The 27,990-nt window shown below is 39.9% G+C and overlaps 2 protein-coding genes across 2 annotated transcripts in view; both read left to right on the top strand.

The window, feature by feature from the left end:
• Nucleotides 1-459: 459 nt before the first annotated feature.
• On the top strand, nucleotides 460-13,072 carry ttk (ttk protein kinase). The gene is made up of 25 exons (XM_063486999.1): nucleotides 460-506; nucleotides 1,080-1,167; nucleotides 1,250-1,472; nucleotides 1,553-1,659; nucleotides 1,751-1,894; nucleotides 2,050-2,161; nucleotides 2,244-2,325; nucleotides 2,435-2,547; nucleotides 2,732-2,819; nucleotides 2,932-3,040; nucleotides 3,899-4,124; nucleotides 7,585-7,691; nucleotides 8,258-8,401; nucleotides 8,516-8,685; nucleotides 8,877-9,022; nucleotides 9,282-9,408; nucleotides 9,711-9,803; nucleotides 9,917-10,074; nucleotides 10,212-10,363; nucleotides 10,487-10,611; nucleotides 11,582-11,656; nucleotides 11,753-11,929; nucleotides 12,091-12,187; nucleotides 12,272-12,357; nucleotides 12,440-13,072. The coding sequence occupies exons 2-25, from the start codon at nucleotides 1,080-1,082 to the stop codon at nucleotides 12,506-12,508; spliced, it is 3,018 nt and encodes a 1,005-aa protein (XP_063343069.1). The 5' UTR covers nucleotides 460-506; the 3' UTR covers nucleotides 12,509-13,072.
• Nucleotides 13,073-15,871: 2,799 nt separating this feature from the next.
• The window catches only part of bckdhb (branched chain keto acid dehydrogenase E1 subunit beta), a 68,551-nt gene continuing 56,432 nt past the window's right edge, over nucleotides 15,872-27,990 (top strand). Inside the window, exons 1-6 of the mRNA XM_063486134.1 lie at nucleotides 15,872-16,094; nucleotides 18,482-18,559; nucleotides 18,762-18,830; nucleotides 23,270-23,403; nucleotides 25,951-26,106; nucleotides 27,472-27,580. Coding sequence (XP_063342204.1) covers nucleotides 15,917-16,094; nucleotides 18,482-18,559; nucleotides 18,762-18,830; nucleotides 23,270-23,403; nucleotides 25,951-26,106; nucleotides 27,472-27,580 — 724 coding nt within the window. The 5' untranslated portion in view covers nucleotides 15,872-15,916. The remainder of the gene's footprint in view (nucleotides 16,095-18,481; nucleotides 18,560-18,761; nucleotides 18,831-23,269; nucleotides 23,404-25,950; nucleotides 26,107-27,471; nucleotides 27,581-27,990) is intronic.

Consider the following 27,990-nt stretch of genomic DNA (forward strand, 5'->3'; position numbering starts at 1 on the left):
GTCACATATAGAGAAGGTCAGTGTCTTTGTGGCCCTACAGAAAGCATATACAGCATCATAGGGTGCCAAGAGAGGAACTGTGGTATTGCATGAGGAAGTCAAAAGTGGTAGACAAGTATTTGAGGTTGATACAGGACAGCGAGATTACATTAGAGATCGGCTCTGAGCCCCTTCTTGAAAAATATTTGCATATTTCAATTTATACACGTTCAAAATACAAACTAGAAGTAATTATAAAAATTACAACGCGCTGGTAAATGTCGATAGATACTTCTCAAAAACGTTTAGAGAGACACGCGTCTCCCTTATATTTATCCTTTATTATTGTCGTCTTGCTTGTTTGTAAACTGAACGCATCGTGACGTCATCACAAAGTACCCAATCAATACACAACGCCAACGGAAGTGGCATATTTGAAATCTGGCAGTTGAAGTCGAGCCTTTTTGCCCGTATATTGTGCTGTAATTCCCGTCGCAAGAGAATTTTTTGTGGCAGACTTAAACACGGTGAGATGGTTTTCGCTTTACTGTACTTTAACGTCATGTTTTTAAAAATGTTCTAATGCGTGTTTAACTTCTTGAGTACGCGAGTCTTCGGCAGAGTGGGGAGATTTGATGAGCAAGTTATCTTGAGCAAAATTGCTACATGCTACCTAGCCAGAAAATGAGCTAGCCCCGATTGTAAACACGAAACTATCCCGGTTTATAAGGAAAGCATTTGTTCAGTAACTTGTCTTCAACTTGTTATCTAGGCTATTTCTTGCTGCTCACCAAGTCAGTATATGGTATCTTCTAGGTATTCCTCACCTTAGAATGAGAAATCACACAAAACTGGTAACTTAATGTTAATTAAATACTGATAATTGTCTCAGTGTTGGTTACTCCCTTAACAACAGCTCTGGATTTTTTAAAAATGTCTGCAGTCCTAGCTCCCCATTATTAATAACCGTTAATAAACGCGTCATATTAATATTAAATCGCATTTTCTGTGCTGGATTTTGTGTTCTTGTTATTCAAGCAAAATGCTTATCTTCATTTGGGCTCATTTGTTATTTGTGTTGACTGAACTCATCATTTCAGATGGAGGAAGAGGAGCACACAGACAGAAAGCAGAAACTCGCCATGCTTTATCAAAAGCTTAACAAAATTAAAAAGTATCTCAATGAAGGTAACAAAGGATTAACAAGTAGTCATGTATGCCAGATGTCTGCATTGCCGTGCATAACTGTGACACTTTGTGCTTGTTACAGATGACACAGACAATATTAACCAGGTCATTGGCTCAAACTCACCCAAATCATGCCTTTCATATTTGATGGACTTGGAGAAAAAAGGAGACCCTCACTTGGATAGTAATCACCTCACCAGGCTCATTGACTTTTATACCAGGGTGTTCTCCAATATGCCACTGGGAAAACACTGTCACAATGAGAGCTACGCAAGGATGTTGGTCAGATTTGCAGAGCTGAAAGCGTGAGTAGAAATCCTTTTCTTGGTTTAATTATATTTTCATCTGTGCATTCACTGGGTCATTTATTCTTTTTTTCTATTAGAATTCAAGATGTCAGTGAGGCAGAGGCTAACTTCAACGTGGCAAGATCCCACAGCCAGAATTTTGCATTTGTCCACATTGCACATGCACAGTTTGAGATTTCTCAAGGTAGAAATGTGATGTTTGTCCTTCAGAACATGTGCCAATTCTCAAGAAATGCTATGTAGAGTATTTAATTTAATCTCTAACACTTTATCAGGCAACACAAAGAGAGGCATCTACATATTGCAGAATGCTGTTCAGGTGGGTGCCCAACCAAAAGAACAGCTGGAGGCTGCTTTGCGAAGCATTCAGAATGGAAAAGCACAACTATGGAGTTCAGAGGATAAGGAAAATTTACCAGGTGAGTATTCATGTTTATCTTGTGTCATTATATACATGTTGCTGTTTGACTTGACTGTCCAGCAGTAGAAAGTCACAATAGAGCTCAAATGTAATAATGCCCTTTTCCCAATCATGCTTTTCTCTTCTAAATATTTTGTGTTTTCTTTCTGCCAGTAACAAACAGTAATGCACAGGACTCTGTCAAAAAAGGCTCAGAGTTACAAAAAGTAAGCAGAACGTCAGATGGGACAGGTGACTTGCAGCTCTCGAGTATTTTTAGTTCAGGGTAAGAATAAAGTGGTTCTCAACCTCCCAGAAGGCTTCTTCTAAGGGCAAACATCTGACATTTTTTGTTCTCTGTCCTTCAGGAGGGACTCCCTTGGTGGAGCACCAGATGACCAACTACCAGGCTGGAGGACAGGATCTCAGCGCAAGAGAGCAGTTGGAATGGTCTGTGGGGTTTTGTTTTTTTTTTTTTCACTTGAAACTGTTCTGTGTTACCCATTACCAAATAGTCTTTGAGGATCCCAAGTTCTGTTCTTACCTTTTTGCTTTATAGCCAGCTAGAGTTCCCATAGTACCTTTCTCTATCCCAGAAAAGGATGATGATGGCTACAATAATAGCAGGGTCTCCAAAGGAAGCGATGCATTAATCCCCACAAGTTTGTCCAGGTATGTTTATGTTTATTTAGTTTGGTTTAAAATGTAGTGAATGTAGGCCGGGGGTGGGGTGATCTGAGAAATACATCTGAAATATATGTAATTAAGTGAATTTACTTTACGTGTAATGCCCTGCAGTGTCAATGAAACCTGTATCAGAGTTTTTGTTCATGCTTAATTTGTGTCACTGTCTTAGGCAAACATCTGGTTCAAATATGAACCCAATATTTGGGCTATCCTCCTCAAAGAACAGTGCTGTGGATCGGGATTTAGTGTGTGTTCAAGTGAGTACAAATTCCACACTTGGTGGCTTTCATTTCTAATGATCTGTTCTGTGAAGAACCTTAGCTTGAGCCAAAGAAAGAAACGTTGAATCCTTGTTTTTTGTGTTCTCAGCAACCAGCTCTTAGTCCAGAGAAATCCATCTGGGAGGACCAGGCAGCCATAGACTCAACCACAACACTTCTTCACACGTGTGACACAAAGAACGCCTCAAGAATGGAAGGTACTACATTACATATTTCCATGTGGAATCTTATTTTCTATAGTTGTGAGTAGTGGTGCAACGGATCAAAAATCTCACGGTTCGGATCGGATCATGGTTTGAAGTCACGGATCGGATCAATTTTCGGATCAGCAAAAAAAGAAAAAAAATTAACATTTACTTATTAACTTATTTAAGTATTTTTTTGCCTATTAAAAACATTCAACTCAAGACTCATTCCACGCAATTATATAAAAACAAATTAAGGTGCAATATAGGGCAGTACAGGGCTTTGTATCTACCACTCCGCTGTGATATAATGAGCGGTCATGGTCACGTAGCTTTCCGTTGACCTGGAGGTCCACCCACTTGTAGTTGGGCAACAGAAGATGCCTGGGACAGTTCAGCCATAACTTTAAACTTTTTCTGCTCATACATGCCTGGGTACGATCTTGTCACTGAAGTGCACGCTCAACGGGATATCGTAGCGTGGCTCAAGCACCTTCATCATAGTTTATACCCCTTGTTTTGCACAAGGGAATACGGCCTCACGTCTGCAGCTCAACACCCCAGTAGCTTTTGTAATAGCTTTAGCCCGGTCGGATTGGGCAGCAAAGGGCTGCTTAAATGCCGCAAACTCCTCTGCTCCTCCACTTGGACCACCAGCGCTGGCCATAACTATCGCTTGACAGACTGACCACGCGCACCATACACATACTTTTTTTCCTTCTTTTTCGAATCTTCGGATCACGTGCGTGCCGAACCGTGGAGTGGGATCGGTTCGGATTACGGATCAACTGTGATCCGTTGCACCACTAGTTGTGAGAATGAAAGACACTGTGTCCCCTTCTCTGTTTTCATTACTGTTTTCCTTTCTAGCAGATGTAACTTGCAATTTCGATCAGATCGTCAATTCCAACTCTCCTGAGTCATGTTGGGCATACCTGACTAACCTGGAGAAGAGAGGGAACCCTCACACAGACATCAATCTTCTTAATAAGCTCAAGGACTGTTACTCTAAAGTCTTCTTCAAGCTGCCAGTCAGACAATACAGCAAAAACGCCACCTACGCCAGAATACTAGTCCGATATGCAGAACTAAAAGGGTGAGTACCCCATCATATCATTCACAATAATACCAATATAAAATTTTATAAGATATAAAAGTGTTAAATCATGATATCAATGATTCAGTGGCAGCTTTCAACAAAGCACAGTACTCTGCAAAATTTCTGCTAAAGGTGGGAACTTTTACTTGGAGTTACAAGGAATACACTACCTGGGTTGCTTTTGCACTTACATAGAGCTGGGCGGTATAAGATTTTTTCATATCACGATATGTTTTTTTTTTTTTCATTTCAGGCGATAACGATATATATCATGATATAAGCCAAATAACTATATTTGTAAGATTCAAATGTGCCGTTGCTCACAAGTAAAATGTGAAATAATCAGCAGCTTGTCTTGATTTTACTATTTATTTCCCATAATAAGTTCAACAGGGTAGATGTACTTAAGGAACATGAGACTTTTTCAGATAAATAAAGGCAAATATTGCAAACTACACAAAAGGCAGCCGCTAAAGCGTTTAAGTTTCAAAATAGAACAAACAAAACAGACTACTAAATTGTCAATTCCACTTAGAAACAAAATATTAATTCTAAAAATAAATCTTAGTTTGTTTTACAGAAGAACAGACAAAATTGACTAACTTTTGTCAATATCAAATAAACTGAGAACTAAAAGGAAATTTTCAATCTCTCCTTGTTGTATAGCTTTCTGAACTTTCTGAATCATTTATCATCCGCAACTGAAAATAGTTGTGGATGATTACTATACCTTTCTAATGTGACGTTGTTGTCCCTGGCTCTCTTTCTCTCTCTCTCCCTCCCTCCCGCTCTGTTCCTGTGCTACTGCGAGTGTAACTACCGCCCCTCCCCCCTCTTCCCAGCGCAAAGCGCAAGGCTCGTGTGCAGAGTGAAGTGGAAATTAAGTGCGAGAGAGAGGGTGAGAGAAAGAAAGAAGAAAAAAAAAAACCCCACGGGTCGCGATAAGGAGCCGGCTCACGTCGTTCACGTCAAAGATCCGGCTCTAAGAGCCATTTCGTTCCCGACCGACACATCACTACGAAATACTACTACTACTACTACTACTAATAATAATAATAATAATAATGTGCGTCTTGGCACTTGTGCTGTACGTAACAAGTCACGTGACGTGACGCTGCGGCTGTGATTGGTTCGGCTCTGCGCTACTTAATTTGGATTGGCTGTTCTTCTTTTCTTTTTTTTTAAGAGCAAGAGAGAGATGAGGTCTATCGCAATAGTTTAATTTTTCTATCGAGAAAAAGTTATTTCGCAATACATATCTTTATCGCCCAGCTCTACACTTACATTTGACTTATCCTGTGTGACTGGATATAATGCTGTCGTTATGGTTGCATTGGTACTGCTAGCACCTTGTGGCAATAAATTCACACTTTGAATTAGGTTGTCACTGGAAAAACAAAGATGGAAAATGCAGTGCATTTTGTTTTAACTAATAAATCTTCTGCCTGCAAGCTGCAATCACTGATAAAACATTTTTTCTATAATATAATTAATATCTTTATTGCAAATTTCCTTGAAATGTTGTGAAATAATCGGTAGTCACCTGAAATGGTTTTCCAACAGTCTTGAAGGAGTTCCCAGAGATGCTGAGCATGTGTTGGCCCTTTTGCCTTCAATCTGCGGTCCATTTCATCCCAAACCATCTTAATTGGTTTACATCAGCTGTTCCTACCAAATGTAAACCAGATGGGATGGAATGTCGCTGCAGGATGCTGTGGTAGCCAAGTTGGTTCAGTGTGCCTTCATTTTGGAGTAAATCCCCAACAGTGTCACCAGCAAAGCACCCACACACCATCACACCACCTCCTCCGTACTTCACGATGGGAACCATGCATGTAGAGACGATCTGTTCACCTTTTCTGCGTCACCCAAAGACGGAACCAAAGATCTCGAATTTGGATCTCAAATTGGACTCACCAGACCAAGCACAGATTTCCACTAGTCTAATGTCCATTCCCTATGTTTCCTGGCCCAAACAAATCTCTTCTGCTTCTTGCTTTTCTTAGTAGCTGTTTGACCCTAAAGGCCTGATTCAGTCTTGTCTGAACAGTTGATGTAGAGATGTGTCTGCTACTAGAACTCTAGAGCAGATAAATGCCACATAATCTGTTGTGCTGTTAACTTGTGGTTTCTGAGGCTAGTGACTCGAATGAATTTATCCTCAGCAGCAGAGGCGACTCTTGGTCTTCCTTTCCTGGGGCGGTCCTTGTGTGAGCCAGTTTCGTCGTAGCGCTTGATAGTTTTTGCGACTGCACTTGGGGACACAGTCAAAGTTTTAGCAATTTTCCAGACTGACTGACCTTCAGTTCTTAAGGAAGGGGGGGGGGAGGGGGGGTGACATAACCCCCATATGTCTGAAAATAACACATGCATGAAATGCATAAGAAGGATACTATAAATATACACACAGATTTAAAAAAAAAAAAAAAAAAAAAAAAAGGGCAGTATTTAATAGTAAAAGCACGTTTGAATTAGAAAACAAGATTATATCATCACATGGGAACACATTTGTTAAAAGATCCTTATTTATGTCTCTAAAATGTAAAATCTCTAAAATTTAGACTTAAAATGTAGACTTAAGATGAGATGTCTAGAACGCTACTCCTTCTTTGGCTGAAATAATAAGATTAATTGAATAAACATTACTTTTTTTTGTTGTTGTTTTTTTTTATTGTTTTTTACATTTATTTCTTTATCCTAATTTTATCAGTTATTTTATCAGTTTATCACTCTCACATGAGTAATGTTTATTCAATTAATCTTATTATTTCAGCCAAAGAAGGAGTAGCGTTCTAGACATCTCATCTTAAGTCTAAATTTTAGAGATTTTACATTTTAGAGACATAAATAAGGATCTTTTAACAAATGTGTTCCCATGTGATGATATAATCTTGTTTTCTAATTCAAACGTGCTTTTACTATTAAATACTGCCCTTTTTTTTTTTTATCTGTGTGTATATTTATAGTATCCTCCTTATGCATTTCATGCATGTGTTATTTTCAGACATATGGGGGTTATGTCACTCCCCCCCCTCCTCCTCATCATTAATGATCTAGTCCAGTATTTACTTGGGCGTGACTTAACCAAATAACCAATACCTATCTATGAAGTTTTGACTGGTTAATTTGAATTTTTTTCTGTTTCCTGTCTTATATTTAAGCAATTTTCTACAATGTTTTACTATGACCCTGATGAAGGCCACAAGCCGAAACGCGTCGGTCAATTATTAAAGTTGTTCATCTTCCCTCAAGTGTTGCTGGAGTTCCTGCTTTGTGAATTCTTTCATCCTCTCCATGCACCTTTTTGCGACTTTCAGGAATTGAAAATATAAAAAGTGTCCACACAGCCCTTCAGTCCCACCAAAAAAGCATTGGCACAACCAAATGATAGCTATCAGTGCTAATAGGATTTTCACATGCTCTTTAAGTGTATCATTGTTTCCTTTTTCTTCTGGAGGATCGAGGATCCAGATGAAGCACAGGACCACTTCATAGTTGCAAGATCCAACTGCAAAGCCTTTGCCTTTGTCCACATAGCACATGCCCAGTTTGAGGTCTCTCAAGGTATGTAATTTTCTGGAACCACATTCTCAAAACAAAAAGCTGAAAATAAGGAGCAACTCATACAAATAAGGACATTGTTTTGCACAACTTTAAGAGTCCTCCTTGAAGAATTTAAATTTAAAGGTGGCACCACTTTAGAAAATTAATAGGTAGTCCAGAGCGGCAATGTACTGCTGTAAAAGCAACTAATTAAGTCGGTCCTTTAGAAAAACAGTATCGCCATAACTGAAGCCAGTTGCAGTAGTGTAACTTATTACAGAAAGATCATTATAAAGCCTTGTAATCAGTAATCACAATGGCTTTAATAAATGTCTATCTCGGTGTAATCTGTTACAATGAGGTCCCATATACACCTGGAAGGAACATCATTTTTGTCTAGATCTGATTGATGGATCACTATGTCTGCATAGTTTATTCAAAATGCATGCCAAACATTTGCTAGCGAGTGAAAAGTTTTGTCTGTATTTTGTGTTGTTTAGCCATAAGAATGTCTACTAATCAATCAATCGTTCATTAAAACATAATTGAAGTGCCATTTATTTATGCCCCTACTATCCTCTTTTTAGGTAATGTCAACAAAGCAACTTCAATTCTGCACAAAGCCCGCACTTTAAATGCGAAGCCAGCTGAGCTCCTGGACATGGCCATACATAACCTTAAAGCTGGAGAGAAACGGCTACTGCCCACCAGTGAGGAGGAACCTCCCACAGGTAGAGATTTAAGTCAGTTCATTGTATGGGTCAAAACTTGAAGATGCTTTTAAATTAAATTTAAATACATTGTTATTTTTTAAATGCATTATATATTTTCCAAATTCCTTTTAGATTTGCATGCAAGTGCTCCCGTAATGTCTGCATGTAGTGGAATCCAGGAAGTACAGCTTCCTGCTCGGGTCCCTGTCAGACGTTCAGTAGAGCAGCCTAAACCTGCGAGCAGGGAGCCTTTATCGGAGTGGAAGATCCCAACTTCCATCAACCGGCATGTTTCTCCTGAGGTCTGATGGCCCTTTTTAAATCTACTGCTAAATTTTTAGATACACAGATTTTAGTTTGTTTTTTCTACATGCAAGCTGGTGTTAGCTTATGTCTTCCCTTATGTCCCTCAGAACATGTATGTAAACATTTATTTTGGTTATGTCTCAAAACCTTAAATGTTTTTTTGTTGTTTTTTTTTTTCCCTTATAAGGTTAAACAGACAACGCCCCCTGAACCTAGACCCATTCCTCGTCTGGCAGAGTCTTTCCTTACGCCATCCCTCCAACTTCCATCCAAAGTTAACTCACAAACAGTCTGCGAAACACCTAACAGCAATAGATATCCAGCTGCTAACAGGTAATACTCTGACTTGGGTATTTGTGAAATCTCTCTTTAAATATGCAGCATAAGCAAAAGTGTTTTTTCATATCTGTAATTCTGCTCTTTAGTTTCCATTGGGAATGGTATTTAAATATATGCTTTATTGTAGGGTTCTAAAAAGTTGCGCTAAAAGTCAATTCTACTTCAAATCAATAAGCTTATACATTTGTATTCTAGAATATTTCTATTGAAATAAAACGTCACACTCTGCATGCCTGTATTTGTCTCCTCTCAGCTTTATTACTCCCGTTGTAAAGAGAGGCCCTGAAGTGTCTTCCTCTGCAGCAGCGGCACACAGAGCTGGGCCTGCTCAGCAGCCATGCACACCTCTAAATCAAACGCTGTGTGCCCAGACACCACAGGTATATGTTCATGCCCTCCTTTGGGTTTGTCTTATACATTAAAAAAAAAAACATGCTGTGGAGTTTTTTGTTTCGTTTTTTTTTTTTTTCGTTTTTTTTAATAAAGATTTCAGATGTGTGTGGGGAAAAGCACTTGATAGTATAAACATTTTTTTTCCCAGCTTGACTGAACAGTAAACAGTCACTTGAATGCCAAGTAGACAGAGTTCAGTCAGTCCAGTCAGTTGGAAATATCAGCAGTAATTTAAATACTACTCTCAACTGTAATGAGAAAATATATCTTTGTTTGGATCTCATTTTAGGCTTCCCTCAGTGCGTTGTCCAATGAATCCATTATGATTAAGGGGAAGCAGTTCTTCATTCTGAAGATGATTGGACGTGGGGGATCGAGTAAGGTAACAACAGTGTTAAGGAGTTCCCATAATGCCAAAAACATTTCACCACAGTCTGACAGTCCAGTTGGCCTCTAATCTTGTATTTTAAACAACTGCTTGTTTTCCCCCTCCAGGTCTACCAGGTGCTCGATCATAAAAAGCAGCTGTATGCAGTGAAATATGTGAACCTCGAGGAGGCCGATGCCCAGACAATAGAGAGTTACAAAAATGAAATTGAACATCTGAACCACCTGCAGCAGTACAGCGACCAGATTATAAAGCTCTATGACTAGTGAGTGCACAGCCTATCCAGAAATTATTTTTTAAATTAGGCAGCCTTTTTTCTATTGTTTACCTGAAGTATACATCTCTGCCACAATAAATGTCCTGATGGTTGTGTTTTATGTGGGTTTTGTTTGTTTCTTTCAGTGAAATGACCAACAGCTACATCTACATGCTGATGGAGTGTGGAAACTTGGATCTGAACACTTGGTTGCGAAACCGCAAAACTGTGAACCCTCTAGAGAGGAAGTTCTACTGGAAGAACATGCTGGAGGCCGTCCACACCATCCACAAACACGGTTCATTTCTCTTGTGCCTCTCACTATCAGTTGACTACCACTTTCAGTGTTGTTCAAATGTCATAAATGTCCTAGTAACTGATGGTCATTTCTAACCACTGCATGTGTGTGTGTTCTGTATAGGAATTGTCCACAGCGACTTGAAGCCAGCTAACTTCGTCATAGTGAATGCTTCGCTGAAACTGATCGACTTTGGCATCGCAAACAGAATCCAACCAGATGTAACGAGCATCATGAAGGATTCACAAGTAAGCCATACTAATTAATACACTGAACCTCTCGTGTGTCATGTCAGCTTGGGTCCCAATCAAACAAATGCAAAGGAATGTAATTGCTGGAAAACAATCTGGTGGACTCTAGAGGAGTGATGATATCTGTTCTAGACTGTCCAGTATAGCCTGATAGTCAGACATTTTCTGGTTAGCATGGTCAATGTCTGCATACTTCCAGTCCCAGGCTACAAATGGTATCTGTTCCAGAGTCTGTCAGATAAGATAGATGGAGGGCCCACGGTCATTTCTTCCAATAGACCAGCAGATGTTTTGACATCGCAGGAAAAAGCACAGATGAATTAATAACACAGATGTATGAATGAGTGCATTCCACTAAGGTGCGGCCCAGATGCTTGTTGGCCTGTGATCATGGCCTACTGGGAAAGTTAAAGCAACAGAGCCATTGTTAAAGAAATTTATTTCACCTGTGTGTTTTTGGTTTTTTGGAGGGGTTTTTTCTTCTTCTTCTTCTTCTTCTGCTTCTGCTTCTTCTTCTTCTTCTGCTTCTTCTTCTTCTTTAATAAATCAAAATGTCTGCAGGGGTGGTGTCCTAAGTATATTGTAGCATCTTTGAAACGACCTGCTGAAGTTGAAAAAACAGAATGGTCTTTAAAGGAAAGAGAGAGAGAATATATAGCGAGCGGCTTTTCACTGGGTAAAAATGCCAATCAGAAGAAGGCTGAAGCAGAGCTAAAACGGCTCTCTTCAGACACTGGATGAAGTCAGGGATTGCACCAAGATCCCGCAGAAGATACAGAAGAATGATTTTGAACTTCGAACCATGCAAAGCAACTCTAAATGAGCATACTGTGAGGGACAACAGAAAATGCCAGTTTTCTAATTTAAGTTCTGTTAAAAATGTTGAAGCTGCAGCTCAGCTTAAGGATGTCAAACAGTTGGTAAAAATGGCTTAACATGTGTAACATGTAATCATTTGTCAACACAGGTAGGAACTCTGAACTATATGCCCCCTGAAGCCATCAAAGACACGTCATCCCAGACAGGAAAAGCACGCTCAAAGGTATGTTACTTTCATTTTTACTGATTTGACAGAGTCACTAACCAAACCAAGAATGCAACAGCAGGTAAGACACCTTCTGCTAATTTTGTTCGACAGATCAGCCCCAAAGGTGACGTGTGGTCCCTCGGATGTATCTTGTACTGTATGACTTACGGGAAGACTCCGTTCCAAAGCATCACCAACCAGATCAGCAAACTGCACGCCATCATTGATCCCTCCCATAAAATAGAGTTTCCTGACATCTCGGAGAAGGATTTGCTCGATGTGTTGAAGGTGAAACGATGCCATAGATGGGACTTCTGTGTTACAGTTTTTAAAATGAGAATCTGTCCAATCAGTTGTTGATGAGTCTTTATTAGAAGTGTTACTGGGGTCATGTAAAATAGAAATATTCAACTTTTGCTTTTTTGTTGTTGTTTTTTTCCTTTTACCAGAGATGCTTGGTACGAAACCCCAGAGAGAGAATTTCCATTGCAGAACTGCTGGAGCATCCGTACCTGCAGCTCAAACCACAAGCATCACCTGAACCAGGTACATGCACATCAATCAGTTACAAGTTTGTGTCCTAAGAAGATGCCAGGTTAACATTAGAAATTCACCTGTACTCTGTTCCAGAATATCCTTCTAACAACGATCTTAAGAAGATCCTGACAGACCTCGCAGCCCTCCAGTCTCCAAACAGCATCATTCGAGCTGCTAATGTAAGAATAACCTCCCAAAATTTCTTCTCAGACTTCTTAAACAAGTTTCTGAAGCGCTAACTTTGCTCTCTCATTGTCACAGAATTTGGCAAGAATGTGCAGCAGTGGCAGGAAGCTGGATGTTGCAGAGTGTGCAAAGTCATCATCTTAACTGCCCTGGAAAATGTGTTGTGGCTGCTTTGGTTCTTTTAAACCACTCGTAACCACTAAAGTTTCCCTTTTTTGTGAGATAAACAAAGCAATATCTTTGTTTTTCTTGAAACAAAATAGCACATTGTTTCATTTTTACTCATTAGTAAATATAAGCACAAGCCATTTAGCCATCATTAAAACTAATTGTTTAGTTTTGTGTGGTTTAAACCACCAAAAGAACCCCCCAAAAGCTCTGACCTGTAGTCAGAGATGCCAGACATTTGGCAGTGGCTCATTTGGATCCTGTCAGTTGCAGGATGGGCTTTCATCCCATGGAAATTGACTGGCTTGTTCCAGTGCATCCTGTGAATGCTGTTTCAGATTCTGGGGAGATCAGGAAAAAACTTTGTGTCTGTGTGTTCTTGAACCGTTCCTGAGCAGTTTCAGGGAGTGCTGTTGCCATTACAGGATGTGCTTGGTCTGCAACAGAATTTATGTGGGTAGTACCTTTCAGAAATCCACACGAATGGTAGAATCTGTAAGTGTTACTCACTTAACTTTGTTTTAATGTTTTGGCTTATCAGTTTGTGCAGTATAGTATAATCCAATAAACATACTGTATTGTACCATAAGTTTGTGCTTTGTTTATTTCCATTGACATGAAGGAACTTTTTTTCTTGAACCTGAAGCTTCTTCCTGTGAGGGCAGCAATACTGTCGAGTTGTAATGCAAATGCTTTACACACAAATGTAGAAATTTTCATACAGCTAATGTAAAAAATACATTTGTACCTGTTTTGTAACGATCTTACATGTACCAGAAATGGCTCGTATGTGCTAGTCAATACTTCACTTGTTTGTTATACAATGGTTGTTCTTGATGAATCTGCCTGTATCAACCCTACACCATGAGTCAAATAACGAGAGTCTGAAGGTCCGCTTTTACTGTCTGGGAGGTTAAAACCTCAGGCCTCAGTTCCTCCACAAAGAGGAGGGAAGACAGTGGCACACTGCAGGTCTTAAGTGCAAACAGGTATAGGGGAAGGCATGAGGAAAGTCCCAATGAGTTTCCGGTTTCAGCTCTTTGACACAGGAACGCAAGGGGAAAAAAAACTACAGGGAGTCTGCACCCTCAACCTCAGGTGCAAAGTCCTTCTATCTGCCTCTGTAAGCACAAGATCATGGGAGACCTTTTGGGTGCCCAGTGTGGGCTAAGAATCCAGACCAGTTTGCTGCAGGACTGTAAAACTTAAACCTTTGCATCTGGAAAGGTTTTCATACACTCTGTAGTATCTTTTGCCAGAGCTTATGTGTACCTATTTGGCATGTATGTATTTGTTTTGTTTTGTTTTTTTGTTTGGTAGGACAAGGAATGTCCAAGATTCATTTTTCTTGTGTCATTCTAAGTAGGTAATGACATAATTAGCCACTTGAAACATATTTATCAACATCTTTATATTGATATTTGTTTTCAGTTATAGTTTTAATGTTCCTGTTATGTACAGCACTGGCCTTAGCTTTGGGTTCAATCAGGGGAACAGTCTGTCCCAGAGACACCTTACAATGGTGACAGAAGCACTGACAGCGTGTCTGGACATTCTGGTGACATCCTAGCAGTTAGTCACATGGCTGATACATTTAGATGGACAGTATTCACATTTGCACCCATCATGGGGGGTAATCAGTCTGACCCCCATGTGTTTGCAAAGAAATGGGAGCAACAAGATAAAAATCCACCAAGCAAGTCGACGACAGTGCAGACCACTGGTGACTAAAGGTAACACCATGGCCCCGTGAATAAATTCATTAGAATGGATTTTATTAAGTGATACACTTTATTGCCTTTTAGTAAGATATAATGTGACTGGTAACTGAGACTTGGGAAATAACCATAGCGATGGAAGTCACACACTCGCGAGAGAGATTCATTGATTTTTACTTAGAACTTGGTCTAAACTATAAGGGCATTGCCCCAGGCATTTGCAGTACACACGGTTTTGTGAGAGACATCTGAAGATAGTTCTTATTGGAAGGGGAAACACTCTGGACAGCTTCACGGGTGCCGATGGAAGTACGATAATAGACGATCTTTAGTTGTAGGTTAATCTTGTATTTCTCAGGATCTCTCAAAAGTATGTGAACACGTTTACAGTAAAATACATACATAAATAAAGACAACTAAAGACATCATAAGAAGACCGTGAGTTGATAAATAAAAATATAAAATAATATATGAAATACATATGAATATATAAAATGAATTACATCACAGGGAACTCAAACTCAGTCTCGGCGTCTAGTGAACGATTTTAGACACCTGTACGTACTGCGCACACCACCCTCCCTTTTGACCAATCACGGCCTCACTGGCTGAGGCTGAGGCAGGAAGAAAAGAAGAGCTCTCACTCGCTGATACATTTAGATGGACAGTATTCACATTTGCACCCATCATGGGGGGTAATCAGTCTGACCCCCATGTGTTTGCAAAGAAATGGGAGCAACAAGATAAAAATCCACCAAGCAAGTCGACGACAGTGCAGACCACTGGTGACTAAAGGTAACACCATGGCCCCGTGAATAAATTCATTAGAATGGATTTTATTAAGTGATACACTTTATTGCCTTTTAGTAAGATATAATGTGACTGGTAACTGAGACTTGGGAAATAACCATAGCGATGGAAGTCACACACTCGCGAGAGAGATTCATTGATTTTTACTTAGAACTTGGTCTAAACTATAAGGGCATTGCCCCAGGCATTTGCAGTACACACGGTTTTGTGAGAGACATCTGAAGATAGTTCTTATTGGAAGGGGAAACACTCTGGACAGCTTCACGGGTGCCGATGGAAGTACGATAATAGACGATCTTTAGTTGTAGGTTAATCTTGTATTTCTCAGGATCTCTCAAAAGTATGTGAACACGTTTACAGTAAAATACATACATAAATAAAGACAACTAAAGACATCATAAGAAGACCGTGAGTTGATAAATAAAAATATAAAATAATATATGAAATACATATGAATATATAAAATGAATTACATCACAGGGAACTCAAACTCAGTCTCGGCGTCTAGTGAACGATTTTAGACACCTGTACGTACTGCGCACACCACCCTCCCTTTTGACCAATCACGGCCTCACTGGCTGAGGCTGAGGCAGGAAGAAAAGAAGAGCTCTCACTCCGCCACTATTCCCAGAAATCACAAAGAGCGGGGTCTCTCCTACTCGTATTCTAAAGAGTATAGCAATAGCTTCTAAAACGTTAATAGAGAAATTTGTTTTAAACAATCTGGCATGAAATCTCTCCGCGTCGTTGATCGGGAGCGAAACAATTCCCTCCGCTAGAATTGGGAGCTTGCTCTAATAGACGATCTTTAGTCGTAGGTTCATCTTGCCCTTCCTGTTCACTCATAACAACAGTGATGGCGGCTGCTGCTCGGCTCTTCATTCGAGGTGCAAACTCGAAACTTTCCATCGTTCCCAGCTCTCTGGGGGCCACGCTGCTAAAACTGTCGCCGAACTGCAGCTCCCGCACAAAAACACAACGAAGGCATGCGGCACACTTTACCTTCCAGCCTGACCCCGTCCCGTCTCAGTACGGTGAGTGTCTGGCTAACCGGCTAACATGGGGGAGCGGGTCGTGTTGATACCGCTGGAATGTTCCTCAGTTCAACCGAGAAATAAGCTGTCACCGTGAATTACACCGTGTATGGTTAAAGGGCGTGAAACAGCTGCACGTGGGGTTTTCTGTTTACTTGTTAAGTCAGAGCAAAAATTTCTGGCACAACTTCACCTACTTCCAAGGTGCATGGAGAGGATGAAAGAATTCACAATGCAGGAACTCCAGCAACACTTAAGGGAAGATGAACAACTTTAATAATTGACCAACGCGTTTCGGCTTGTGGCCTTCATCAGGGTCTTGTGACATACTCTATTGTGACATACTGTCATGTTGTTCATCTTCCCGTAAGTGTTGATGGAGTTCCTACTTGTTAAGTCAGGACAGAGCAGTGTCGGGTATTTTCACCGGTCTATCAGTACGGGCTTGCATTAAAGTGTGCTTGGAATAATAAATATTTATTTTCACACAGTTATTCAGTAACAGAGCCAGATAAGCTGATCATCTGTGTGTGGCAGTGTGGCACATTGCTGGATGTCCACAAAAGGTAAATGGCACTGTTTGCTGTCGCAGAGCTACTTTGGCTTTTCGGACTAATCTGGCCTTTTTTGTCCCTGGGAATGGTCACTGGTTTGTACTGTTTTATTTGCTCGCAGGAAGGCTAAATACCCTTGAAAACAGGGTTAGGTAACGGTATACTTACCACCTTCATCTTCCTTTTCCCATTGTTGTGAAGCTGTCCTCATCATGGAAAGGATCCTACAGTATTATCCTCTCCTCTGTTGACGGCAAGGCTCACCAGTGTGTTGTTGTTGGTGTTTTTTAAATTGTTATTATTATATCATTATTTTATTCTAGAATAAATCAAAATGGGGATTTGGACATTTTATGTTTAATGCAGTCTCTTTGTTTAGGCCCCCCAAAGGATGCTCTGTTTCACTTACATGAAAAGCTCCTGCATCTTGTGGGTTCATAGCCACGGCGTCCATACGACTTCTTGCAATCGGGTCCAGTCTTTTTACCTGGTTAATGAATGCTGAAATAACAAAGCAATAGCACACACCATTGCAGAAAACAGCCCTTGACTTACTTGTTGCCAGACAAGTGAAAGAGTTCTGGTTTGATGCTGGGAGGAGACACGGTCTCTTGGCTCAAGAAGGGCACCTGGTGTAAAACTGAGAAAATAAAACATTCAAAGCTACCTGCTGCTACTAAGGAAGTAATTAAAAATGTATTTAATTTTTCCTTGTAGTGTGATCTAGTCCCAGACTCTAAGATGATTGCTTATTCTATAATATACTTTTACTTGATCCAGAATCACAACATGGTACTGAAAATTATAGGTGGGAATCACCTGACACCCCACAATACAATATTATCACAATACTTTAATCCGATGTTAATTCAAATTTTTAACATTTTGCAATAAGTTGAGTATTTCAAAAGTTCAATTTCACATTGTTTCAACTGCAAATTATGTACTCAGAGTTAAACATTTTCAATATCTGTCTTATCCAATAAAACAATGTTATCACATTTTAGTTATTTTGTTTTTGTTGTTGGAAAAACAAGATGGCGTCAGTCTATCAGTCTGCAATTCAGTGAAGTCAAGCTGGCAACTCTTGAACATGTTTTTAATAATACAGCAATTAACTGCTATAAATCCTAATAAATCACATATCCGTTGTTGACTGTATAGACAGAAAGTCACATTTCACTACTCCATTTGTGCTCATCAGCCTTCCTGTTCTGTAGGAATATAACCAGAATACAACCAGCTGGTAGCCAGTTGGCTCAGGTCCTATCGAGTTGTGCTCATTGATAAACATTCATCCAGATTGATGGCAACATGGTGGCAATCTGTCTGCGTTTATAAATTAAACAGCAGTTATTTGCAAACCTTCGACAACCTCTCTGAGAATGATTGCAGCCAGTTCGAGTCAGACCGCAACTATTTGCAGAAAGGTTGCCTTCTTTCAAGCGAGTTGAGCCCTCTTTTTCGTTGTGCTTTAATTTATTTATTACAATATCCATATTTAGCATGCCTGTGTCAATACAATATCACAATGTTGTAATATATAATTACAATAAATTGTAAATATATTGTGATCAAATATTGTAAAACCATGCTGTATCTTTTTTTTTTTTTCCTTTCCTGCCCTTGTTGAAAACCTGCTATCCTTTTGTGTTCTTTATTTTGTAACACAGTGTGTACGCCATTGAAAACAGGAAATCAAATCACAGTTGATGTGTTTTTCCTGCAGTACCTGTTCTGTTGAGGCCTAGTTGTGTAAAACCATTAAGACATATGTATTTTTTTATGTGTGAAGTTCTTCATTTTTTTTTAATTTAATTGTTTCACCTTAAGGTCCTACCCAGAAGATGAACTTGTTCCAGTCCATTACGAGTGCCTTGGACAACACTCTGGCCAGCGATCCTACCGCAGGTAAAAGGCAAGCAGACACACTCTGTAAACCTCCAGGCTGCCTAACAATCATGAAAGTATCAATCAAGCTGTTCAAGACAACAGTTATTGGAAATCTAAAACATTCAAAGTGGCTTAATCTAAGGAGTTTTCAGTATTTTTTCACTCTTGCGTACTTGAGCACTAACGGTGCTGACTGTACTGTACTCTTGTTTCTCTGCAGTCATCTTTGGGGAAGATGTCGCCTTTGGTGGAGTGTTCCGATGCACAGTGGGGCTGAGGGACAAATATGGTAAGATGCTGCTTTCTAGTTTAACGCTGACCTTAAAACAAACGAGGTTTACCTGATTTCAGCGATGCATACCAATGCACGGCATCACAAAAAAAATCATAATATTTTTTTTCCCCCAAAGTTGTTCTTGGTTGGTATATGGTGGTAAGGAACATAATTTCGAGCTGTCTTAAGTCAGCCTTTTTCCTCATTGACGTTTGCTTGTTTTGGCTCATGGAAACAGTGAAGTTCAGGCAGCTGAACAATGGGTGCTCTGTCCTTGTTCCCTCAGTCAGCATTGTGAAGTATTGAGTAACCATTCTTTTTCCCTCTGTTTCTACTCCATTGTTTTAAGGGTTTTCACCTTGACTATTACAATTACGAGCATCATGGAAAATAATCTCAAAAAGAACCCCGTTGTAGTCTTGGAAATAGTGCAGTCCGCTAAATCTTACACTCTGTGACCAAAGACTGACTTGTCTTTAGGTTTTTCAAATGTATGGTAGACATTAACAATCCCTCTCAAAAGTGACACTTGAATAGTTGAAAGGAAAAAGAAAAGTTAGAAACCTGTAGTCTGTGTATTTTCGCCACTAGATGGCAGCAAAACACTGCTGAGAATCTCACCATCCACTACTCTTCGGAAGGGCTTGTTACTGCCTAGCGTTCACCCAGAGGACCAGCATGAGCTACTGGCACACGTGTCAGTCATTGTAGGGGAAGCCTTACAACGAGCTGATATAGTATGAAGCTCACTGTTATAAGTTTTGTTTTTGGGGCTCATTATTTTCTCTTAAGTTTTCTGATATTGTTAAATAGCGCACTCAGAATCCTACAGGTCGTTTGGACAGATCCTGTTGAAGAGGATCTGCCCTGTATGCAGTCTCAGTGACAGCCGGAGAAGCACAGGTGTAATGTATAATGCAGTCAGTGGACAAAATATACTGAGACACTGAAATGCAGAGCTCCACAGACATAAATACTGTTTTGTGACGCCCACTATTATATTTGTTTAAGCAGTCAAAAATAGTTTTTATTACAGCTATTGAATTCATTAACAGTATATTGTAAGAAGTTTTAAAATTTTTAATTTTAATCTTGCCTGATCGTTGAGATCCAAATCCTTAAAGAGTGTAATGCTGCAGCTGCTGCTGTACAGCTCTTACAGTCAACATTTTAACTTGTCATAGTCAGAAAATAACAGGTGTCAATAATAATGTTAATGAAGGCTCTGTTCCATTTCTAATCAAGTGTCCATGTAACCTGTGACAGACTGCCAGGCAATGCGAGGACTGTGGGTTTTTTTTGTTTTTGTTTCCACACTTGTTGTCTGTTCAGCTTTAATCCTGCAACTTCTCTGGTAACAGTGTACTCACACTGGACTTTTGTCATGACCTGACTCCTCGCTTTGAATAGGATCGGCTCACCTTTATATTGATTTCCAGCAGACTATGAGCTGTGGCTTTTATATCAGGTCAGCGTATTAGGGACCTGATAGGGACCTTATTGATGTCATAGAAAGCCAAGAGTAGGAAACAAAAATACTAAAATAGAGCATTTATAGCAGAGCTAAGCCTAAGTTTCCAGCAGTCGAGGGTTACTTGCACAGATGCTGACCTCTTGATTTGAAATTTTGGCCATATTTAACGAGCACCACTGTAACATAATATACAGTATGTGACTGAAAATGAGGAATAGCTTAATAAGTCTGCTGTAATACCCATAATTCATAGATGCCTTGTGGCACATTGCTGTCTAAAACGAGGGTCAGAACAGGGCCGTTCATTGAGATCAATCTGATTCACAAGAATTTACATCAGTAACTGCCTCGAAGCACTTTATACTGTATTAAAGAGACAGTCAGGTTCCTCTGGTTCTGCCGGAGGTCTCTTCCTTGAAAAAGAAGAGACTTCCGGCGGAACCACTCTTAGGGACGGTGAGTATAACCTTGACGCATCCCATTGATGTTATTACAGCTCATTAGAGTTCATTAATGCTGAATTGTGGGAAAACTGAGGTAGGGAGCCCCCTGCAGACTGTGTTGAATGACAAATCGAATTTGAGCCTGCAGAGTCTAAGTTCTGTGACTAATTCGTGGTTAAAATGAGGCAATGTCTGCCTGGCCTTAAACTGAAGAAGCTGCTGAGCTTGTTTTTTTGTTTTGATTTGTTTTTTTTATTTATTCTTGTGCTTTTCAGGCTGTGGTCAAGTTTCCAACCAAAAGCAGTACATATTTTAATTAAATATCAAGAAAATCTTCAAAGGCCAACACTAATTAATATGTCTTCCCTGAATTTGAGTTGAATGACTATTAAGAGTTGGCCACACAGAGAAACAGTTGGTGGAGCTAATTCTCCACACAGATGCTGTTCGTGGGCCACCGCAGAACAAGACATGACTTAATTAAAAGGGTGCCAATCAAACCTCAAGCAAATAAATTGAAGCAATGTGGGAAATGTGGCGTTTCTGTTTTGTTTAAGGCACTGATTTGAGGAAGGTTAGAATCATCTCGCAGGCCCACACACACACCTTTGACTCTTTTTTTTTTTTTCTTCTTCTTCTTTTTTTGGGTCTGCCATCACGTTTTGCGACTCCACTGGAGCAGTTCGAGTTTCAGTGGACAGTTAGACCACATGCTTCGTGACTTAGCATGTTTGCATTTGTTTCTGGTTTTGATGACAGATGGAATTTACATTAAAGCCAAGTATTAAAATTATTTACTTGTGTTCTAAAATAAAAGGCACATTAATAAAAAACAGCTTGGTGAAAATGCTCTGCATTTAGCTGTCCTGCATGGTAAAATTTAATTTTTTTTTTTCAGTTTCAACCTGTGGAGAAAAATGTACTTTGGCATTTAAAAAGGAGGAAAAAAAGGGTTTTTTTTTGTCCCCACAGTGTCATTCAGTTATGACGTATTATTTAAAAGAAGATGACCACTTTGGTTTGGTTGTATCATTGACCACCATAGTAGTAAATCTGTTTGGGTACACAAATGTCTAATGACATGGCAACAGCACCCAAATAGCAACTCACACTGTCTTCCATTAAACTCTGCCACTCCATAACACAAGCGTGGAGACTGACTATGTGTGTGAGCAACAGAATTTAATTGTTTTCCTCGTTTCTCACAAGCCTGATTGGCTAATTGGATGTCAATAGATTTCCTTTCTTGTTTACATTTTCGGTGGATATTTGTATGCAACCTGGAAATGGCGAGAAGTCTCAAACGCACCCTACAGTAGCAGGCTCTGCCTTTTTGTTTTCATTGACGTCAGAAGTGTTGACCTTTTGGAAAGGGATCATTATTTTCCATCTCATCCTTGTGTACAGTGACGAGAGCAAAGCTGTTTTTATTCCTCTCTGTGCTGAAAAGGATGGCACACACCTCTGCCCCGCTGCCATTACACACAACAGAGGGGTAATGCAGGGCGGACTCCGTATGAATGGCTTTTTACGAGACCGATGCATTCACCTCGGTGATCACTCCTTCCACCTCTGGCTGCCGGCCTGTGCTTGATTGCTGTGAGAGCTACGGCGCACTAGCTCTCCTCTCACTCCCGTTTAGCCCGTTGCACTGAATGCAGTGTGGGTGTCAGACAGCTGACTATAAAAGTTCCACGTCGTCTATTTAAAATTGCATTCTAGACTCATGAAGCACAAACAGCAACACAACAGAGTTATTTTGGCATCACTTGATGTGTGTTTGTGGAGTTTTTTTTGTGTGTGTGTTATTACTTTACTTACTACTGATTGCTTTGATGACACAGAAGCTCACACACGTTATTTACTGTCGCTTTCACATGAGGCTGCTTTTTTTTTCTTTTCATTTTTGAGGTCGGCCTCAGTCTGAGCAGCGAGGCACTAAATTTTGATCACTTAATTGTGTGTTCCTCCGAGGGGTGGGGGTGGGGGTTTGGTTGTGGTGCCGCAGTTGCTAATTGAACTTTGTGAGTCCAGAGGGCACATAAGGGCAGAGTTTCGCTGCTGAGAAGCACACTTCCCAGAGAAACAGAAAAAGGACTGGGCTGGCAAATACACAAAGATGAGAGCAAAAAATAACATTCTCAGCCCAAATTTAGTGCCCCACTCTTGCGGTTCTTTCTCAGATTATAGGGTGGAGATTGGAAAATAGTATTTTTTTTTTCTCTCTCTCTCTTTCCTGTTTTTACTCCATGGGGGTTGTGTGTTTGTTGCAGGTTTGGTTAGTTACAGCTCAGGAGAAGTCATCAGCTTCTCAGTTCATTTATTTTAGGACCACATGGCATTGTAACGGTGTGTTTCTCTGGGATCTCCTCAGTCAGGTGTGAAAAGTCTCAGAAATTTCTCTGAATCAATGCATTATCCAGCAATCCTAAAACCTTAAAAGCTCAGTGAGAACTTATTTTTTTCTGTGTGTGTGTGTGTGTGTGTGTGTGTGTGTGTGTGTGTGTGTTACCTTCCTAATTTTTTCTTGTCACCAGGTAAGGACCGAGTCTTCAACACTCCTCTTTGTGAGCAGGGGATTGTGGGATTTGGCATCGGTGTAGCTGTCGCTGGTGCCACAGCCATCGCTGAGATCCAGTTTGCTGACTACATCTTTCCTGCTTTTGACCAGGTATGGCGCTGGCTTGCTCTGTGACAAAGTAATGCGAGTATTCACACAGGTCCAGAAATATCAACATGTTCATGAAGGAACTGTCTGTTTTTTAAAAATCTGCTGTATTTTTTTTTCAGTATTTTTTAAGCGCTCGTGATTTCGTACGTACTGGGGAAAAAAAACACATGAAATTTTCAGAATGCTACCAAAATAATTTTAAACCCATTCCAATGGTTACAGTCTGAAGCCTGAATTGTTTTTCGTTTAGCATGAATTTTTAAAAAGTATGTATTTCCAGCTGTAAGTGATGTCTGTGATGCTGAGCAGAAATCTCACATTCATTTTACATTGTGGCCTGCATGTAGTCTGTAGTGTGAAAAAAATAGTTTACATTTAAATTAAAAGTATAGTTAAAGTTTTTGCTAAATCATGAAAAATGGACCCACTGTAAATAAATAAATAAATATATAGATTATATAGAAATTAGACCTTTTTTGGAGTAGATGGTGGAAAATAAGAACTTTTCTGTCATTTCCATGTACAGTATTGGATTGTTTGCAGTTCTGTAAGTAACCAAAATAAGTTACTGTTTTCTGTATTTTATTTGCTGCCATAACAGTCAAGACAATGTTTGTATATATATTCCTGTTGTTTGCATATAGGTTTTTTTTTTAATGACTTTTTTGTAGTTGTTTTTATTATTACTGTTTTTTTTAACTACATTAATCCACCAAACAAATGTCATTAAATCTTTCTACAAGGACAAACAAAGAATCTTAATTGTTAATTTATAACTTAATTAGTATGTTGTATGAATGGCAATGAGGAGCTCTTTATCTGTAGGAAAAGCTGTGAAACTTCAATATCAAAAAGTTGAAAAACTATGACCTTCTTCACAATTTCCCAAGCCATCCAGTGGGCCGGATTGGAGTCTTTACCAGACCGATTCTGGCCCCCGTGCCTTATGTTTGACACCCGTGATGTAGAGTAACAGAAACAAGTACCTGCTTGCTTGATCTGTTTTCTGGTGTTCAGATGTTCTGTATAGTAGTTTGGATGTACTATAGATCCTGAAGAAGCTTTTTTTTTTTTAAAAATCCTTGTAACACAAGAGAAACCTGGGTTACAGGAGGTCTCTGAATCAAGCCTGTGACTTGTTCAGGTTAGAAAACCTGTTAATGGGTAAATATCCATGTGCTAAATTTGATGTGAGGTTTAAATATTTATGTATCTTGGCAGCTAAAATTTGAAATTAGAAGGCTGTTTACAGATAAGCAGTTGATATACCTTCTTGTGGTACGGGCACATGCTGTGTTTACCTTTTGCAGGTCTCAGCTCTGCTGTTGTCACATACAAAGTGTTGCTGAATCTTCAAATTGATGCCTAAAAGTCTTGGATGTGATCATGTAAAATAGTTGGTTTGCATTCCTAGTGTTATTCTCAGTGTTCCTAGTGGCACGCATATTTCTCCCATATTAGCTTCCCTTCATTAGCTCTGAATCCAGAACATAATTTAAAGTCCTTCTCATCACGAGGCCTCATCTTATCTTAAAGAACTCATATAAACCAAATAGAGCACCTTACTTACTTACTTTACTTTCTTTGTTTTATTTTAGGTCTTTACTTTACAATATAAAACACCTCGAAGTGACTGTTGTTGTAATTGTGATTGACAGTCAGCATCCTCGCATACGTCTCTCACTCAATATCTTTAGAAGCTTCAAGCAAATACAGACAGAATGGGGGAAAAATGAACCTTTTACTCCTTGCTTTTCATATTTAACTTCTATCTCCTTTGTGCTGCATATTTCTTGCAGCGGACCTTGAATGTCTGTTATTTAATATTTCTGCAGCCTTGTACAGAAACATCAGCTGAACAAAAGAAGCCCTTTGAACAACCCCCTGCTTCAAAGCTTTGCTACAGAAGATTAATGTGACGTTAACACACTGAGCAGCACGTTGGGCAGTGCTGCTGTTTAACCATGCATACATGTTGACACCAGTGTCATCCTGTGTATTCTTGCCCTCCACAAGATAAATGAAAGTCTCGCTGCTATGTCAAGGCGACATGAAACAAAATATGCGATTGTGGAGCCAGTTTTTAAGAGCCTCCTATTGCGACGCAGACAAACAGTAGATTAAATCTGGTGTCGGGCCTTGACTGGGATCCCTCTCGCCTTCTGCGCTCTCACTTAACACGATGGAGTCCAAACTGACCTTAGAGAGTCGTAAAAGGCGAATTAACAGTCCACCTGAGCTTCGGGGAGGGAAAATTTGGGACACCTTTTTGGTGGAAGCCCAGTGTCTGAAACTGTAGATGTAAAAGAAACCAAAGACACTTGAGGTGATGGCGCTCGTTAAAAATTAAGTGGCGTTTTAATATCTTTAAGGGGAATAGCAGAGAGAATGCCTCCGCACATGAAGCCAGGTCTTTATTCACAGAAACCAAAGAAAGTGCTCTGTTTTTGTTGGGATGTTTTTGCAAAGTAGTTTCCCTTATATTTACATGACTATGTTCTGGACTAATCTGCAGGTGCATTAATCTAAGTTATTATCGCTTTTCAGATAGTCAATGAAGCAGCCAAGTACCGCTACCGTTCAGGGAACATGTTCGACTGCGGCAACCTCACTATTCGGGCTCCGTGGGGGTGCGTCGGCCATGGATCCCTTTACCACTCTCAAAGTCCCGAAGCCTTCTTTGCTCACTGCCCAGGCCTCAAGGTCAGTCCACTGCTTCACTGTATATGCATTTCCTTTGTGGGTGTTTAATCTGAATTTCATCTCTCACCTGAAAGCAGAATTTGAAAGTCTACTAGCAAAACCATATAGAAGTTGTAAATAGGCTGGTACATCATTACTCTTTATATTTTTATTTATTTCATTATTTTATAACTTTTCCTGCACCATCATCAGTGGTGATGCAGGGGGATATGAACTGGCCTGAGGAAAACCAACAATAAGGTTGTGATCCTGCCTCAAGTGCAGTCGAAGAGTTACGGTGTTCCAGAGAAATGGTGCTCAGAACAGAACACCCACATTTTTGCTTTGAATTGCACCTCTTCTTTACCCCTCTCCACTAGTGTTTTTAAGTTTCTGCTGCCATTTTTGAACTGTTTGAATTTGGCATATCTGATGCAGGTAGTGACGCAGTTTTCAGTAGAACCTTTAGTTGATCTCAGCTCTGCCACCTCCTCCTAACTCCACTCGAAAACATTTGCACACATCACTTTTTTTGGGTTTCTTTCTTCTTCAGTCAGCTAAATGAAAGTAAGCAGCAAAAGAGGCAAGGCTCATCACTGAGGCTGGCATCTCTGCCATTCAGAATTATATGACTGGCAGCTATGGGCATTTAAAGAAAACAAAAACTACAGAAACAGATCACTGCAACAGTGGAGGAGTAGAACAAAGTGGATGTCTTACAGTGGATCCGGAAAGTATTCACAATGCTTCATTTGTTCCACATTTTGACATGTTAAAAAATGGATTAAATTCATTTTTCACCTCAAACTATAACACGCCATAATGACAAAGGGAAACAAGTTCAGTTGAAATTCTTGTGTGTTTTAGTCTTGTAGAGAACGAAGCGTCTGTATGTGTGTGTGAAAAGGGCCTGAGGAATGAAATTATTCATCAGTCCTGTGATACTGTCAGTGCAACTACTTTTAATCCAGGAGTTTTCTCATATACTTCCATCTGAGGTCTGTAAAGTTTACAGCTGCAGTTCATCCCCTGTGAGTAATAAACAGGTCTTTCAGTAAAAGGTCACAAACTGATAAATCCTTGTGCATAATATCAGCCCGGTTCCCTCCTTCTGAGGGTCGGTCTCAATACACAGAAATGTTTTAGCTCTGCTAAATACACAGTGCTGCAGTTAAACCTGGATTTTGCCTTAAGTACAGCAGAACCACTGTAGTGTGCAGTAGCATGCATTGGGCGGTTTAAAGCATGTTGGACTATATGATGATATTCTCTGCAGTCGAAATGTGAAACCGTTTTAAACGTTTAAATATTCCATTCTGTTTAATAGGGAACATTAAGGTCAGTTCATTATATTCTTTGGCCTAACAGATGTCATTTGTTTCTCAGATTGTAATACCTCGTGGTCCAATTCAGGCCAAAGGGCTGCTCCTCTCCTGCATTGCTGACAAGAACCCATGCATTTTCTTTGAGCCCAAGATTCTGTACAGAGCAGCAGGTAAGCCGGTTTGTGTGTAAATGTTACTGTAAAATCAACACACGATTGAAGCTTTGTTGATGTTTGTTCAGTTGTCCTCTCCTCAGCTTTTTTTCCCTCAACTTTCTGCTTGGATTCTTTATGAAAAGCAAATGTTCTCCCTCTTTAGAGGTGCGAAGCTAGACAAACAAACAATGTGCCTGACTACAAACAATGTGACTGAGATCAGCTGGGCCACAAGTGTGAAGCAGGCCGTCTAAATGGTCTGTGAAGTGTTGACAGTGGCGAGCTGAACCCTCTCCCCCTTCTGCTCCTTGGGTGCAGTGTTTAGGGGTAGCATGAAAAAGCCCCAAGGCCAGCGTGGCCTTGGGAACACTGCCGGAGTAAACAGTGTCCAGCATTACCAGCAATACCATAATAAACTGTTAACA

This window comes from Pelmatolapia mariae, linkage group LG10_11 (assembly GCF_036321145.2).
Source record: "Pelmatolapia mariae isolate MD_Pm_ZW linkage group LG10_11, Pm_UMD_F_2, whole genome shotgun sequence".
Lineage (NCBI taxonomy): Eukaryota > Metazoa > Chordata > Actinopteri > Cichliformes > Cichlidae > Pelmatolapia > Pelmatolapia mariae.